The sequence below is a fragment of the Oncorhynchus nerka genome, linkage group LG27 (assembly GCF_034236695.1).
Source record: "Oncorhynchus nerka isolate Pitt River linkage group LG27, Oner_Uvic_2.0, whole genome shotgun sequence".
In the NCBI taxonomy this organism is placed as follows: domain Eukaryota; kingdom Metazoa; phylum Chordata; class Actinopteri; order Salmoniformes; family Salmonidae; genus Oncorhynchus; species Oncorhynchus nerka.
In genome coordinates this window covers 24,551,913-24,565,645 of record NC_088422.1, presented here as the reverse complement: position 1 = coordinate 24,565,645, position 13,733 = coordinate 24,551,913, and the positions used below count along the sequence as shown (strand labels likewise).

Below are 13,733 nucleotides of genomic sequence, written 5' to 3'. Positions count from 1 at the left end.
ATTGACTACTTATTTACAGTAAGTGTAAAGATTTTTATTGTGTACATTTTTTTGTTGTCAAAAATGGTCTTTCGTTAACTAACACTCGCACTGACTCTTTCCCCCTTACTAGCTCTGACTTTGCTGATAGCTACTTTATTGAGGAAAATTTTACTTACTAGGACTGTGATATGTGAAGAAAGAACTCTCCGGGAAAAAGAAAGGTGGTATGTTTCATGATTCACTACTCATGGTGTGATTGTGGTAAAACGTGCAGTAGAGGAACTCAAGTCCATTTGTTCTCTCAATCTGGAATACATCACCATCAAATCCTGACTGCATTACCTTCTGAGATAATTTCTTCGGTCATCGTCACGGCCGTGTATATTTACCCCCAAGCCGACACTGTGACAGCTCACAAGGAACTACACTGGACTTTGTGCAAACTGGAAACCGCATATCTTGAGGCCGCATTTAGAGGTTCATGTCTATGTACATAGACATTAAACAATGGTCACTTTAATAATGTCTGCATACTATTTTACCCACTTCATATGTATATACTGTACAGCGCCTTCAGAAAGTATTCATGCCCCTAACATTTGAATTCAAAATTGATTAACTATATTTTCTTTCTCACCCATCTACACACATTACCCCATAATGACAAATATAAAACGTGTTTTTAGACATTTTTAGACATTTATTTAAAATAAAATTAAGAAATATACTATTTACATAAGTATTCACACCCCTGAGTGAATACATGTTAGAATCACCTTTGGCAACGATTACAGCTGTGAGTCTTTCTGGGTAAATCTCTAAGAGCTTTGCACACCTGGATTTTACAATATTTGCACATTATTCTTTTGTCAATTCTTCAAGCTCTGTCACGTTGGTTGTTGATCATTGCTAGACAGCCATTTTCAAGTCCCTTCCATGCGAGGCATTGGAAAACCTCCCTGGTCTTCGTGGTTGAATCTGTGTTTGAAATTCACTGCTCGACTAAGGGACCTTACAGATAATTGTATGTGTGGGGTACAGAGATGACAGTCATAAAAAATTATGTTAAACACTTATTGCACACAGAGTGAGTCTATACATCTTCTGATTTAACTTGTTATTATGCTAATCTTTACCCCTGAACTTATTTAGACAAAGGGGTTGAACACTTATTGACTTATGACATTTCAGCTTAAAATGTTTTCTGAATTTGTAAAAATGTCTAAAAACATAATTGCACTTTGACATTACGGGGTATTGTGTGCAGGACAGTGACACAAAATCTCAATTGAATTCATTTTAAATTCAGGCTGTAACACAACAAAATCTGAAAAAAGTCAAGGGGTGTGAATACTTTCTGAAGGCACTGTACATGATTAACATAAGATTAACACAGTAAATTATTGATCAACAGAGAAAATTTGTATTTTTCTACTAGCACTAGCACTGACAACAACTACTTTATTGACTGAAAAAGTACTTTCTACAACTGTGATATGTGATTGTGTCATCCAGCTATCTTAAGATGAATGCACTAATGCACTACTTGTAAGTCACTCTGAATAAGAGTGTCTGCTTAGTGACTAAAATGTTAATGTAATTAAAAACCTATTTATGAGGATATAAGAGATGGAGTTGCTCTGTAACTAACTATTCTTCCTTTTTATCTTTTATCAAAGGATTCACCTAAGAGATGCATCAACCAGCCCTGGTCACGGTTGCTGTTCTGCTCTTCTCTCTTACCACTGTCTATGGGGGGAACGTGCTGGTCTTCCCATTGGATGGAAGCCACTGGGTGAATATGAAAGTCCTCATCGAAGAGCTGCACTCCAGAGGCCATAGCATCACAGTGATTCGTCCAACCACCAACTGGTACATCAATGAGAAATCCCCTCACTACTCGTGCATTACCATCCCAGTATCTGGTGGTGGATTTGTTGAGGAGGTCTTTAGTTTGTTTGTGACCAGACAATTGCAGATCCAAAGGGAGGGCGGAGGTTTCTGGTCTCGTATGAGTCTGGAGCTTGAGGTGGTGAAGCAGTTCTATGAGTTACACAAGGAATTGGTTGTAATGATGACTATGATATTCGAAGATGCCGAACTAATGCATTCACTTCGCGATGCAAAATTTGACCTGGTTTTGACGGATCCTGCCATTGGTGGGGGCGTGTTTCTGGCTCATCGCATTGGTCTTCCTCTCGTCTTCAATGTCCGATGGACAGTTCAGGGCGAGGGTCACTTTGCCATAGCCCCCTCGCCTCTCTCATATGTCCCATTGCCAGGAGCACTGTTGACAGACAAAATGACTTTTCAAGAGAGAGTCATAAATGTTCTGTTTTATCTTTTTACAAGGTTTCAAATTGCATACGTCATAGACCCTAACTACATTCCGTTCGTCCATCGTTACTTCGGCCCTGACGTTCACTACATGTCATTGTTCCAGGCAGCAGACATATGGCTCATGAGGAATGACTTTACCTTTGAGTTTCCACGGCCCACCATGCCAAACGTGGTCTACATGGGCGGTTTCCAGTGCAAGCCCTCGAAGCCGCTTCCTCAGGACATGGAGGACTTTGTCCAGAAGTCTGGGGACCATGGGGTCATCATGATGTCCCTGGGGACCTTGGTGGGACAACTTCCTGAGGACATCGCTGAGGACATCGCAGCAGCTTTCGCCAAACTGCCTCAGAGGATCGTCTGGAGGCACACTGGGAAGAGGCCCACCTCTGTGGGCAACAACACCTTACTAGTGGATTGGCTCCCCCAGAACGACCTCCTTGGACACCCCAAGACCCGAGCCTTTGTTGCCCACGGTGGAACCAATGGAGTCCAGGAGGCCATCTACCATGGTGTCCCTATTGTCGGCCTCCCATTGGTCTTCGACCAGCAAGACAACCTCAATAGGATGAGGGCTAAGGGAGTGGCTAAAATAGTGGACATCGCCACCGTAGACAGAGACATCTTCCTGGAGGCAGTGAAGGCTGTTCTCTATGAGCCGACCTACAGGGAGAACATGCAGAGGCTATCCAGGCTGCACAGGGACCAGCCCATGAAACCACTGGACCGCGCCATGTTCTGGATTGAGTTTGTCATGAGGAACAAAGGAGCGGCACATCTGAGGACAGAGTCTTATAAGATGTCCTGGTTCACCTACCACTCTGTTGACGTCGTAGCAACGCTACTGGCCATTGTGTTGCTCATAATGCTGGTTAGCACTTTAGCTGTAAGGTTTTTGTGGCATAAGGTGTCTTGTAGGAGGAAAGTGAAACATGAATGATATGTATTAATGAATATTAATATGTTATCAAATCATCATTGATAAAATATTCTAAATATGTTTTGATGGTATTCTTCCTACCATCAATAAGATGGTCACACTCCTTAATGTGGGTATTTGAAACAATACAGTTGGTTACTTTTGGCAATATATCTTTGCATTCCATTTTTTAAGAGAGAGAGAGAGAGAGAGAGAAGAGAGAGAGAGAGAGAGAGAGAGAGAGAGAGAGAGAGAGAGAGACAGAGGTCTCTCTGATAGGTGACAAGAGCTGATAAAACTCCTGGATCTGATTACAAATAGTTATTACATTTGTATAACAAGGCCAAAGGGCCGTGTGTGCAACGTGCATGTGTGCATGTGTGTATGCCTGTGTTTGTGTGTCCAGAGCCCACGAGCATAACCTCACCTCCCAGGGGATGTGTCCATGGTACCAGATGTGGTTTAGCAGGATGCTGCATCTCAGCTTCAGCTCTTCCTTTAGCTCTGCGTAGCTTCTCTCAAAGTTTAGGAAAGGCAGAGGTAAGTAAAGGTATAGGTAAACAAAGAGTTAAGGGACTGAGGCAAAGAGCTGTAGTTAAGCTCGTAGGTAGGCTAAAGCTTGTAAAACCTTCTACGACAATTTTGTTACTGATTTATAGCAACCCAAATCAATATAACTTCAATCGAATGCAGGGTTGCTGCACACAAATCACTTGAGTAAAAATAGAAAATAATTTAAATTCATACATTATTATTAAATTATTTAGCTCTATGAACCTGAGGTCGCTATCTCACTTTTTTTAACCTAATATGCTCAGTAGACCACATACTGGTCCACATGGTAGGCTATGTGGCCTGCTGAGCATTGGGTCCATGCAGTGTTGCCAACTTAGCGACTTTCTCGCTAGACCCCGCTAGCGACACGTTTTCAAAAAAGCGACTAGCGACAAATCTAGTGACTTTTACTGGTGTTATTGGAGACTTTTACATGAACGCATGTATCGTTCTTACTCTTCTCAACGAGCAGCGGGTGCTGCCGGGGCCCCACCCCCGTCCCAAAGCACTCACAGGCGGCCCAGTCCTGGCGCAGCAGTCCCTCACAGGTGCAGTCAGAGCAGGAGATGTTCACCCCTCCGCGTCCAGACTGCAAATGAATCGCGCATGCGGGAAGCTGCTGCTGGCTGATCCCGCCCTGGGTTACATAAAAAAATGTTTTTACTTGAATTAGGGCCAGACTAGTTACCATCATTTTCTCTCATTGCTCTATTGACAGTTTTTTCTATTGTCTCTTTTTGGTCCATTTAGATTGTATACAAAAAAATGTAAAAAATACTACGGTTAAAAATGTTCATGTTTAACTGTGACTTGTTGTAGGCTCCTAAGTGGACCATAAGATTAAAAACCAAACCAAATTAACAAAAATAAAATAAAAAACATAAATTAAATAAAAAACTAAGTAACTCCGCCAAAGTGTCTCTTTTGGGTCACTTTTGCCAGTCCCAAGCCCAGATAAAGGAGGAGGATTGGAATTGTGACATTAAAAAAATCAAGAATCGACAGAAGAAAGTTCATTTGTAGTTCTAAACATATTTAGGTTGTTTTTTACTCACTTTGTCTCTCCCACAATGTTATTCCTCTCTCCTACAGCTTCCATCACAATTACATGGTAAATTATGCAAATTGGCGATGACGTCATTTAGCGACTTCTAGTGACTTTTAAGACTGCCAATAGCTACTTTCCTTACTGAGGAGTTGGCAACACTGGGTCCATGTCACCACTCACTCACCACTGACCAGCAGCTGAAATGAAGCTCTATCACTTTAAATAGTCATCCCTCTCCAGACTCCTCTAGCTTAGAGAGCGGCGCAAAATCTGGTTGATTTAGTATGAAGATATGTACATACTGCTTCTCCCAATACTCATCCATTTTCACGCCTATAGGCAATGGCATGGGCAATTAGCTAGCAGAAAACGTAATAGGGTCTAACAAATCGTGTCCAGCCGAACTGCGCATGTGCATGCCGTCAAATCAAAGGCACTATGACAGATCTACAAGTTGCAAGATGAATCAGGAAAGTAGCAGATACGACAGTCGGTAGAGCCAGGAGGACACAATAGAAGATGTCATACATGTAGCTGTCAATATGCAATGGGACCAGGGATAAGAACAAGGTGTGCCTCCATGACACTACAATTGTTGCACCAGAATATCTCATTACAAGGAATTCTATGTATTGTTACACACATAAGGGGGAAAAAAGTAAAATCAAATTTCCCCAATTATGTGGATATTAAGATTTAGTTCAGTAACATGAACAATTCACGCGGGGCATGTGTACACTAGCAAGCGGTAAATTGCAGTGTGCCACTTAGGTCACCCATTGTGACTAGCTTTAGGGCGTGATGGCAGCACGTTCGATTGTGTGTCAAGAATTCAAGCATTGCAAGTTTGTATGAAGGTCTGGTTATTAAATGGGTAAATAGTTCAATAGTAATATGCTCTAAAACGCTCTGGTGACAAAACAAACTTTACTTTCCTGTTTCCAATTGTCCACATGGCTGGGAGAACCTATGTAAGTGTCACGGGTCCGACCGAGGGTGTTTCCCCTTCCCGGGCGGGTGGCCCTCGGCGGTCGTCGTCACCGGCCTATTAGCTGCCACTGATTGTTTTTTCCTCCCCCTCCCTGTATGTTTAGTGGTAGCACCTGTTCATGTTTAATTAGTTTGTCTTTATTAGACAGCCGGCCCGCCTGGTTGTTGTGCGGGATTATTTTTTATGTAACCTTCGGCTCTGGTGTAGAGGTACGTGTTAGTGCCTGGTCGTGATTTTTCCAGTGTACATTTTTGATTCCCTGTGGTTGGGAACGTAACTTTTGAGCACCCTGTGGTGCGTTGGTGCTATTAAAAGACGCACAGCATTGAACTCTGTCTCCTGCATTTGACTCCACACCCACGACACCCGGAGCATTACAGTAAGTAAATACATTTCGAAAATGTAAAAAAAAAAACATGTGTTATTAACTAGCTAGCTACAGTACAGGCTAACTCTAATTAGCTGCTAAATGTGCTAGCTAGCGATCTAACCAACTTTACATACTGAATAGATGGCTAGCTAAGTGAATGAAATATCCCCAGCTACTTAATTGGCTAGCTGTTTTGATGTATTTATCACTGTAAAAACTCCAAATGCATTTGTAGGTAACTAGCTAACAACCATTTAGGGGGAGGGTGAAAGGATAGCAGCCCCAACTGTCAAAGTGAGAGAGTAAACTATTCTGGATTAGGGCAGGTACTTGTGTAGTTCCAGTCCCTAGAAGTGAGAAGGAGATATTAAAAAACATAATATTCAGAGTGGTGTAATTTGAGTATAGTGAAGTCTGTTTCTTGAGAGATTCTCTGTCCTCAGATAAAGAGAGCTATGAAAGCCTGTCTACAGATGAATAAGGTCCCACTGAAGAGCAGTGGTTCTCAGTCCTGGTCCAGGGGACTCAAAGGGGTGCACATTTTTGTTTTTGGTGTGCATTTTTGTTTTGCCTTAGCACTGCACTGCTGATTCAAATGATCAAATATCAAGTTTCAGGTGGTATTTATGTATTCATTTGTGATGCTATCCTTGATATGATCCTGTAATTGTCACATGCACATGCATCTATCTGTCCAATGTTATCATGATTTGTTATAAGGGATATTATACTTTAGTAATCCACAATTACCTGGTGATGTAAAAGTCTAATAATTACATTATCTTCCATATTCCTACAGATACCTTGTAACTAGAGATTATTTCAAAACGATTACCTAGTTTTTTTATTTTATTTCACCTTTATTTAACCAGGTAGGCTAGTTGAGAACAAGTTCTCATTTGCAACTGCGACCTGGTCAAGATAAAGCAAAGCAGTTCGACACATACAATAACACAGAGTTACACATTGTCACGTTTTGACCTTAGTTCCTTTGTTTTGTCTTTGTTTTAGTATGGTCAGGGCGTGAGTTGGGGTGGGCAGTCTGTTCTTTTTTCTATGATTTGGCATTTCTGTGTTTGACCTGGTATGGTTCTCAATCAGAGCAGCTGTCTATCATTGTCCCTGATTGAGAACCATACTTAGGTAGCCTGTTTTCACCCTTGAGTTGTGGGTGATTATGTTTCGGTTTTCATTTTGATTCTCTTATTCTTTTGTATTTTGTATTCATTTTCCATTAAATCACATTATGGATACATACCACGCTGTATTTTGGTCCTCCGATCCTTCCTACTACTCCTCAGAGGAGGAGGAAGAAGAAACCAGTTACACACATGGAATAAACAAACATACAATACATAATCTATATTAGAGGTCGACCGATTATGATTTTTGACCGCCGATACCGATTACAAAAAAAAAAACGATGCCGATTTTATATATATATATATATAAAAAATGTGTTTGTAATAATTACAATAATACTGAATGAACACTTATTTTAACTTAATATAATACATCAATAAAGTTGTTGGAGAAGTAAAAGTGCAATATGTGCCATGTAAGTAAGCGACCGTTTAAGTTCCTTGCTCAGAACATATGAAAGCTGGTGGTTCCTTTTAATAATCCCAGGTAAGACGTTTTAGGTTGTAGTTATTATAGGACCATTTCTCTCTATACGATTTGTATTTCATGTACCTTTGACTATTGGATGATCTTATAGGCACTTTTAGTATTGCCAGTGTAACAGTATAGCTTCTGTCCCTCTCCTCACCCCTACCTGGGCTCGAACCAGGAACACAACGACAACAGCCACCCTCGAAGCAGCGTTACCAATGCAGAGCAAGGAGACCAACCACTCCAAGTCTCAGAGCGAGTGACATTTGAAACGCTATTAGCGCGCACCCTGCTAACTAGCAAGCCATTTCACATGGTTACACCAGCCTAATATCGGGAGTTGATAGGCTTGAAGTCAAACAGCAGAGCTGTTTGCAAAACGCACGAAAGTGCTGTTTGAATGCTTATGAGCCTGCTGCTGCCTACCATCACTCTATCAAATAATAGACTTAATTATAACATAACACACAAATGCGAGCCTTAGGTCATATGGTCGAAACCGGAAACTATCATCTCCAAAACAAGACGTTTATTCTTTCAGTGAAATACGGAACCGTTCCGTATTTTATCCCTAAGTCTAAATATTCCTGTTACATTGCACAACCTTCAATGTTATGTCATAATTGTGTAACATTCTGGCAAATGAATTCAATGAGCCAGGCGGCCCAAACTGTTGCATATACCCTGACTCTGCGTGCAATGAACGCAAGAGAAGTGACACAATTTCACCTGGTTAATATTGCCTGCTAACCTGGATTTCTTTTAGCTAAATATGCAGGTTTAAAAATATATACTTCCGTGTCTTGATTTTAAGAATGTCATTGGTGTTTATGGTTAGGTACACGTTGGAGCAACGACAGTCCTTTTTCGCAAATGCGCACTGCATCGATTATATGCAACGCAGGACACGCTAGATAAACTAGTAATATGATCAACCATGTGTAGTTATAACTAGTGATTATGATTGATTAAGTTTAATGCTAGCTAGCAACTTACCTTGGCTTCTTACTGCATTCGCATAACAGGCGGGCTCCTCGTGAGGCAGGTGGTTAGAGCGTTGGACTAGTTAACCGTAAAGTTGCAAGATTGAATCCCTGAACTGACAAGGTAAAAATCTGTCGTTCTGCCCCTGAACAAAGCAAGTTAACCCACCGTTCCTAGGCCGTCATTGAAAATAAGAATTATCTTAATTAACTGACTTACCTAGTTAAAGATTAAATAAAGGTGTAAACTGCCTGTGTATATTGGTTCTTAACTTCACTGAAAATGTGCATATCACGGGGGCTATTCGATGCTAATGCAGAACGCCACAGGATGTTTTTGTGCTGGTCAAGGGCAGACAGGTCTGGAGTGAACCAAGAGCTAAATCTATTCCTGGTTCTACATTTTTTGAATGGAGCATGCTTATTTAAGATGCTGAGGAAGGCACTTTTAAAGAATAACCAGGCATCCTCTACTGACAGGATGAGGTCAATGTCATTCCAGGATACCCCGGCCAGGTCGATTAGAAACGCCTGTTCGCTGAAGTGTTTTAGGGAGCGTTTGACAGTGATGAGGGGTGGTCGTTTGACTGCAGACCCACTATGGATGTAGGCAATGAGGCAGCGATCGCTGAGATCTTGGTTGAAAACAGTGTATTTGGAGGGCAAGTTAGTTAGGATGATATCTATGAGGGTGCCCATGTTTCCGGATTTGGGGTTGTACCTGGTAGGTTCATTGATAACTTGTGTGAGATTGAGGGCATCAAACTTAGATTGTAGGATGGCCGGGGTGTTAAGCATATCCCAGTTTAGGTCATCTAGCAGCACGAGCTCAAGATAGATGGGGGGGGAAATAAATTTACATATGGTGTCCAGGGCACAGCTGGGGGCAGAGGGTGGTCTATAGCAACGGTGAGAGACTTGTTTCTGGAAAGGTGCATTTTTAGAAATAGAAGCTCGAATTGTTTTGGTACAGACCTGGATGGTAAGATTGCCTGCAGAGTTCTATCTCTGCAGTAGATTGCAACACCGCCCCCTTTGGCAGTTCTATCTTGGAGGAAAATGTTATAGTTAGGGATGGAAATTTCAGGGGTTTTGGTGGTTTTCCTAAGCCAGGATTCAGACACTGCTAAGACATCCAGGTTGGCAGAATGTGCCAAAGCAGTGAATAAAGCAAACGTAGGGAGTAGGCTTCTAATGTGAACATGCATGAAACCAAGGCTTTTACGGTTACAGAAGTCAACAAATGAGAGCACCTGGGGAGTTGGAGTGGAGCTCGGCACTGCAGGTCCTGGATTAACCTCTACATCACCAGAGGAACAGTAGAATAAGGGTACGGCTAAAGGCTATAAGAACTGTCCGTCTAGCACGTTCGGAACGGAGAGTAAAGGGAGCAGGTTTCTGGGCACGATAGCATAGATTCAAGGCATAATGTACAGACAAAGGTATGGTAGGAAGAGTACATTGGAGGTAAACCTAGGCATTGAGTAATGATGAGAGAGATATAGTCTCTAGAGACGTTTAAACCAGGTGATGTCATCGTATATGTGGGAGGTGGAACAACATGGTTGGTTAAGGCATATTGAGCAGGGCTAGAGGCTCTACAGTGAAATAAGACAGGTATCACTAACCAGGACAGTAATGGACAAGGCATATTGATATTAGGGAGAGGCATGCGTAGCCAAGTGATCGTATGGGTCCAGTGAGTGGTTGGGCTGTCTGGGGACACGGCGATTCAGACAGTTAGCAGGCCGGGGATAGCAAGCTAGCATAAGGGCCTTATATGGACGTCGCAATGGGGGAAAGTCTGTTTTTGCCTCCTTGTGCGGTGACGTCGTGGAATTAGTAGGGCTCCACAAGTAGCAGAGGGGTCCAAGTTCAATTGGCAAAATGGGTATAGTGGTCCAAGAAACTGGCCGATGGCTCAGTTAACAGTCCAATATGCTCTAGATAGCTAGCAGGCCACAGTTAGCAGAATGGGCCTTCACGGGACGTCGCACCTGAGGGGCCTGTTGGGATCCTCGGGCAGATTATGTCGGTATTCCAGTCGTGAAGGATTGGCAGGGTTCCGTGCCCCGTACCGGCAGTAGAAGGGGTCCGGATATTGTAGCCGAGGAGTGGGCTTCAGGAGTAGCCCAGGAGCCTTAGCCGGGAGATGGGTCTAGCATGGCCTAGCTCCAGGCTAGTTGGTGCTAGCTCCGGGACGGAAACGTTAGCCAGGAGTAGTCAACCCGGGTTGCGGTTAGCTAGCTGCAATGATCCAGATGAAAAGGTTCAGAGTTTGCAGTAGGAATCCAAGGATATGGGGAGAAAAATAGGTCCGGTATGCTCTGGTTTGAAACACGTTGCTAAAGGTTAGCTGATGACCGCTAGCAGTGGTTACCTGGCTGAAAGCTGGTAGCTAGTTAGCTAACTAGCTTCAGTTGAGGTATTCCAGTTCGGTAAATAGAAATACTTAAGAAAAAAAACAGATCCACACCACATTGGGTGAGGCGGCTTGCAGGATAGTAATTTGAAGTTGAGGTTTAGGAAAAATATTTAAAAGAATGCAAAGAAAAATATATAAAAAGACATATACATGGGACGAGACAAGACAAAGACGTCTGAATTCTACACCATCTTGGATCATATGATCCAAGTTACCATGTAGGGCACTGCAAGATTGGGTGACCAGTGTCATCTGGGACTGCCTCCTGGAGGAATTCAGGCGTGTAATGACTACCTATGTCCTTCATGAGCATGGACATGAGGAACAGGAGGGGATCTGCAGCTCACCGCTGTGTGCCAGAGTAGAAGTCTCCTGCTCTGCAGGATGTTTCAAGAATGGGGTACAACAACGCAGCAAGACAGGTATTCCGTGTGCAGGAGATCTTCACCTCCTACTTCTTCGAAGAGTTTGCTGTTCCATGGCAACACCATAGACTAGACTATGCACAACCAAAGGCTCTTCTAAGAGCCATCCACATTGCAATAAGATGATTCTTCCCTTTACTTAGCTATGCCAACTGCAGTTATTCAATTCCCATTTTCTATCACTTTGATTTCTACTTATTAGGTGAGGGTGCTGTTTAGGTAAGGGTGTGATATATGTACAAAAACAAAACAGGCTATTTTAAGTCACCCATATCGAAAAATGCAGAACAATTAGACACCCTATAACCCACACCTGATTGATTATGTTGTGCAGTAAGCAGGCTCAGGAGTATAGCTGTGGCTCCTTCCATCTTCAAAGAAAAGGAAAGAGGGCCAACCATGGAGAACAGTAAGACACTTAATTATTTATAGAACTACTCTACATTGTTAGTCCTCGTGTGTCCGTTCATGTTTTTCAGCATAGAGTACACTGCAGCCACTTAGTGTGGACACCAGGTGAGGCCACACACACATCCATCTCTCCCCTTCTCCCGAAATCCTCTAGGTTATAGCAGCTGTCGGTGAACCCCTCCTGCATCTGAACTGGCTACATAGAGGGCACAGCATGATCAGAGGTGAGCTGTCACTTGGTCAGGTCAACAGGAAGTATTATTAAAGATATGCTTTACATTGAAATACAGATAGAGATGCAGTAGTCCCAGATTTAATGATCCAAGGTCAGTTTTGCATTTCACCTTCTGATGATTGATGACTGACAGTGTTAGCATGTTTAAGTCTTGTGTTTTTTAAAATTATATCTCGCCATCTGTCTCTCGTCTGCAGGTATGTTTTGATGTGAGAGAGGATACCAACCCCCAGTCCCATCATCGCCACCTCACCCGCTATTAAGATAACCTTCAGGCTGACTGGGAGCCCAAGGCTGGTTAGGAGATCACTAGAGACACTTGTGTAATTGTGATGAGCTGAGAGAATATTAGGATAGCACTGTGATTCATTAAACACATGCTGCTTTCCCTACTCCTATGTCCTTACCTCTTTCCCTTTCTGTCTTTTACACCTCTCTCGCCACCTCTTTCTTCCTCTGTTTTTATAATGCACAACATATTGAAGTAAAGATTGAACTTGTATTCATAATATCACAATTCTAATATTTATAATGCATGTATTTATAACACTTGGATAATTAACTTTTTTCAATAAAGAGTTTCACATTCTCTTCTGGTTGAAATTAAGTCTCATTTGATGAAATACTACACCTATCCTGTGTTCATCAGATCAATACGGATGAAGGAAATTAGATATTGAGATGAACCGGTTTTGGAGTATTTACATGATGCATAGGACGTGTAGTGTACAGTTAAAAAAATATATATATTTCTGTATATATGAATTACAAATGAGCCTTAACTAGTTAAACAGCTTGGAAAATTCCAGAAAATGATGTCATGGCTTTAGAAGCTTCTGAAATGCTCATTTACATAATATGAGTCAATTGGAGGTGTACTTGTGGATGTATTTCAAGGCCTACCTTCAAACTCAGTGCCTCTTTGCTTGACATCATGGGAAAATCAAAAGAAATCAGCCAAGACCTCAGAAAAATAATTGTAGACCTTCACATGTCTGGCTCATCCTTGGGAGCAATTTCCAAATGCCTGAAGGTACCATGTTCATCTGTAAAAACAATAGTACGCAAGTATAAACACCATGGGACCACACGGCCATCATACCGCTCAGGAAGGAGACTCGTTCTGTATCCTAGAGATAAACATACTTTGTTGCTAAAAGTTTTGTGAACTTAAAAAAAAAAGTTTTGTGATGCTGGAGGAAACAGGTACAAAATATCTATATCTACAGTAAAACGAGTCCTCTATCGACACAACCTGAAAGGCCGCTCAGCAAGGAAGAAGCCACTGCTCCAAAACAGCCATAAAAAAGCCAGACTACGGTTTGCAACTGCACATGGGGACAAAGATATTACTTTTTGTAGAAATGTTCTCTGGTCTGATGAAACAAAAATAGAACTGTTTGGCAATAATGACCCTCGTTATGTTTGGAGGAAAAAG

General features: G+C 42.1%; 1 protein-coding gene and 1 long non-coding RNA gene across 2 annotated transcripts; both read left to right on the top strand.

The window, feature by feature from the left end:
• Positions 1-1,675: 1,675 nt before the first annotated feature.
• Positions 1,676-3,409, top strand: LOC115111427 (UDP-glucuronosyltransferase 2A2-like). The gene has a single exon (XM_065011482.1). It carries the CDS (start codon positions 1,676-1,678, stop codon positions 3,257-3,259), a length of 1,584 nt encoding a protein of 527 aa, XP_064867554.1. The 3' UTR covers positions 3,260-3,409.
• Positions 3,410-7,591: 4,182 nt separating this feature from the next.
• Positions 7,592-12,871, top strand: LOC135565288 (uncharacterized). The gene is made up of 3 exons (XR_010461482.1): positions 7,592-12,058; positions 12,215-12,284; positions 12,493-12,871. It is a non-coding gene; the product is annotated as an uncharacterized LOC135565288 (long non-coding RNA).
• The last annotated feature ends 862 nt before the right edge of the window (positions 12,872-13,733 follow it).

Excerpts from the sequence above, each read along its gene's own strand:
- LOC115111427 (XM_065011482.1), top strand. The coding sequence starts at position 1,676 with ATGCATCAACCAGCCCTGGTCACGGTTGCTGTTCTGCTCTTCTCTCTT.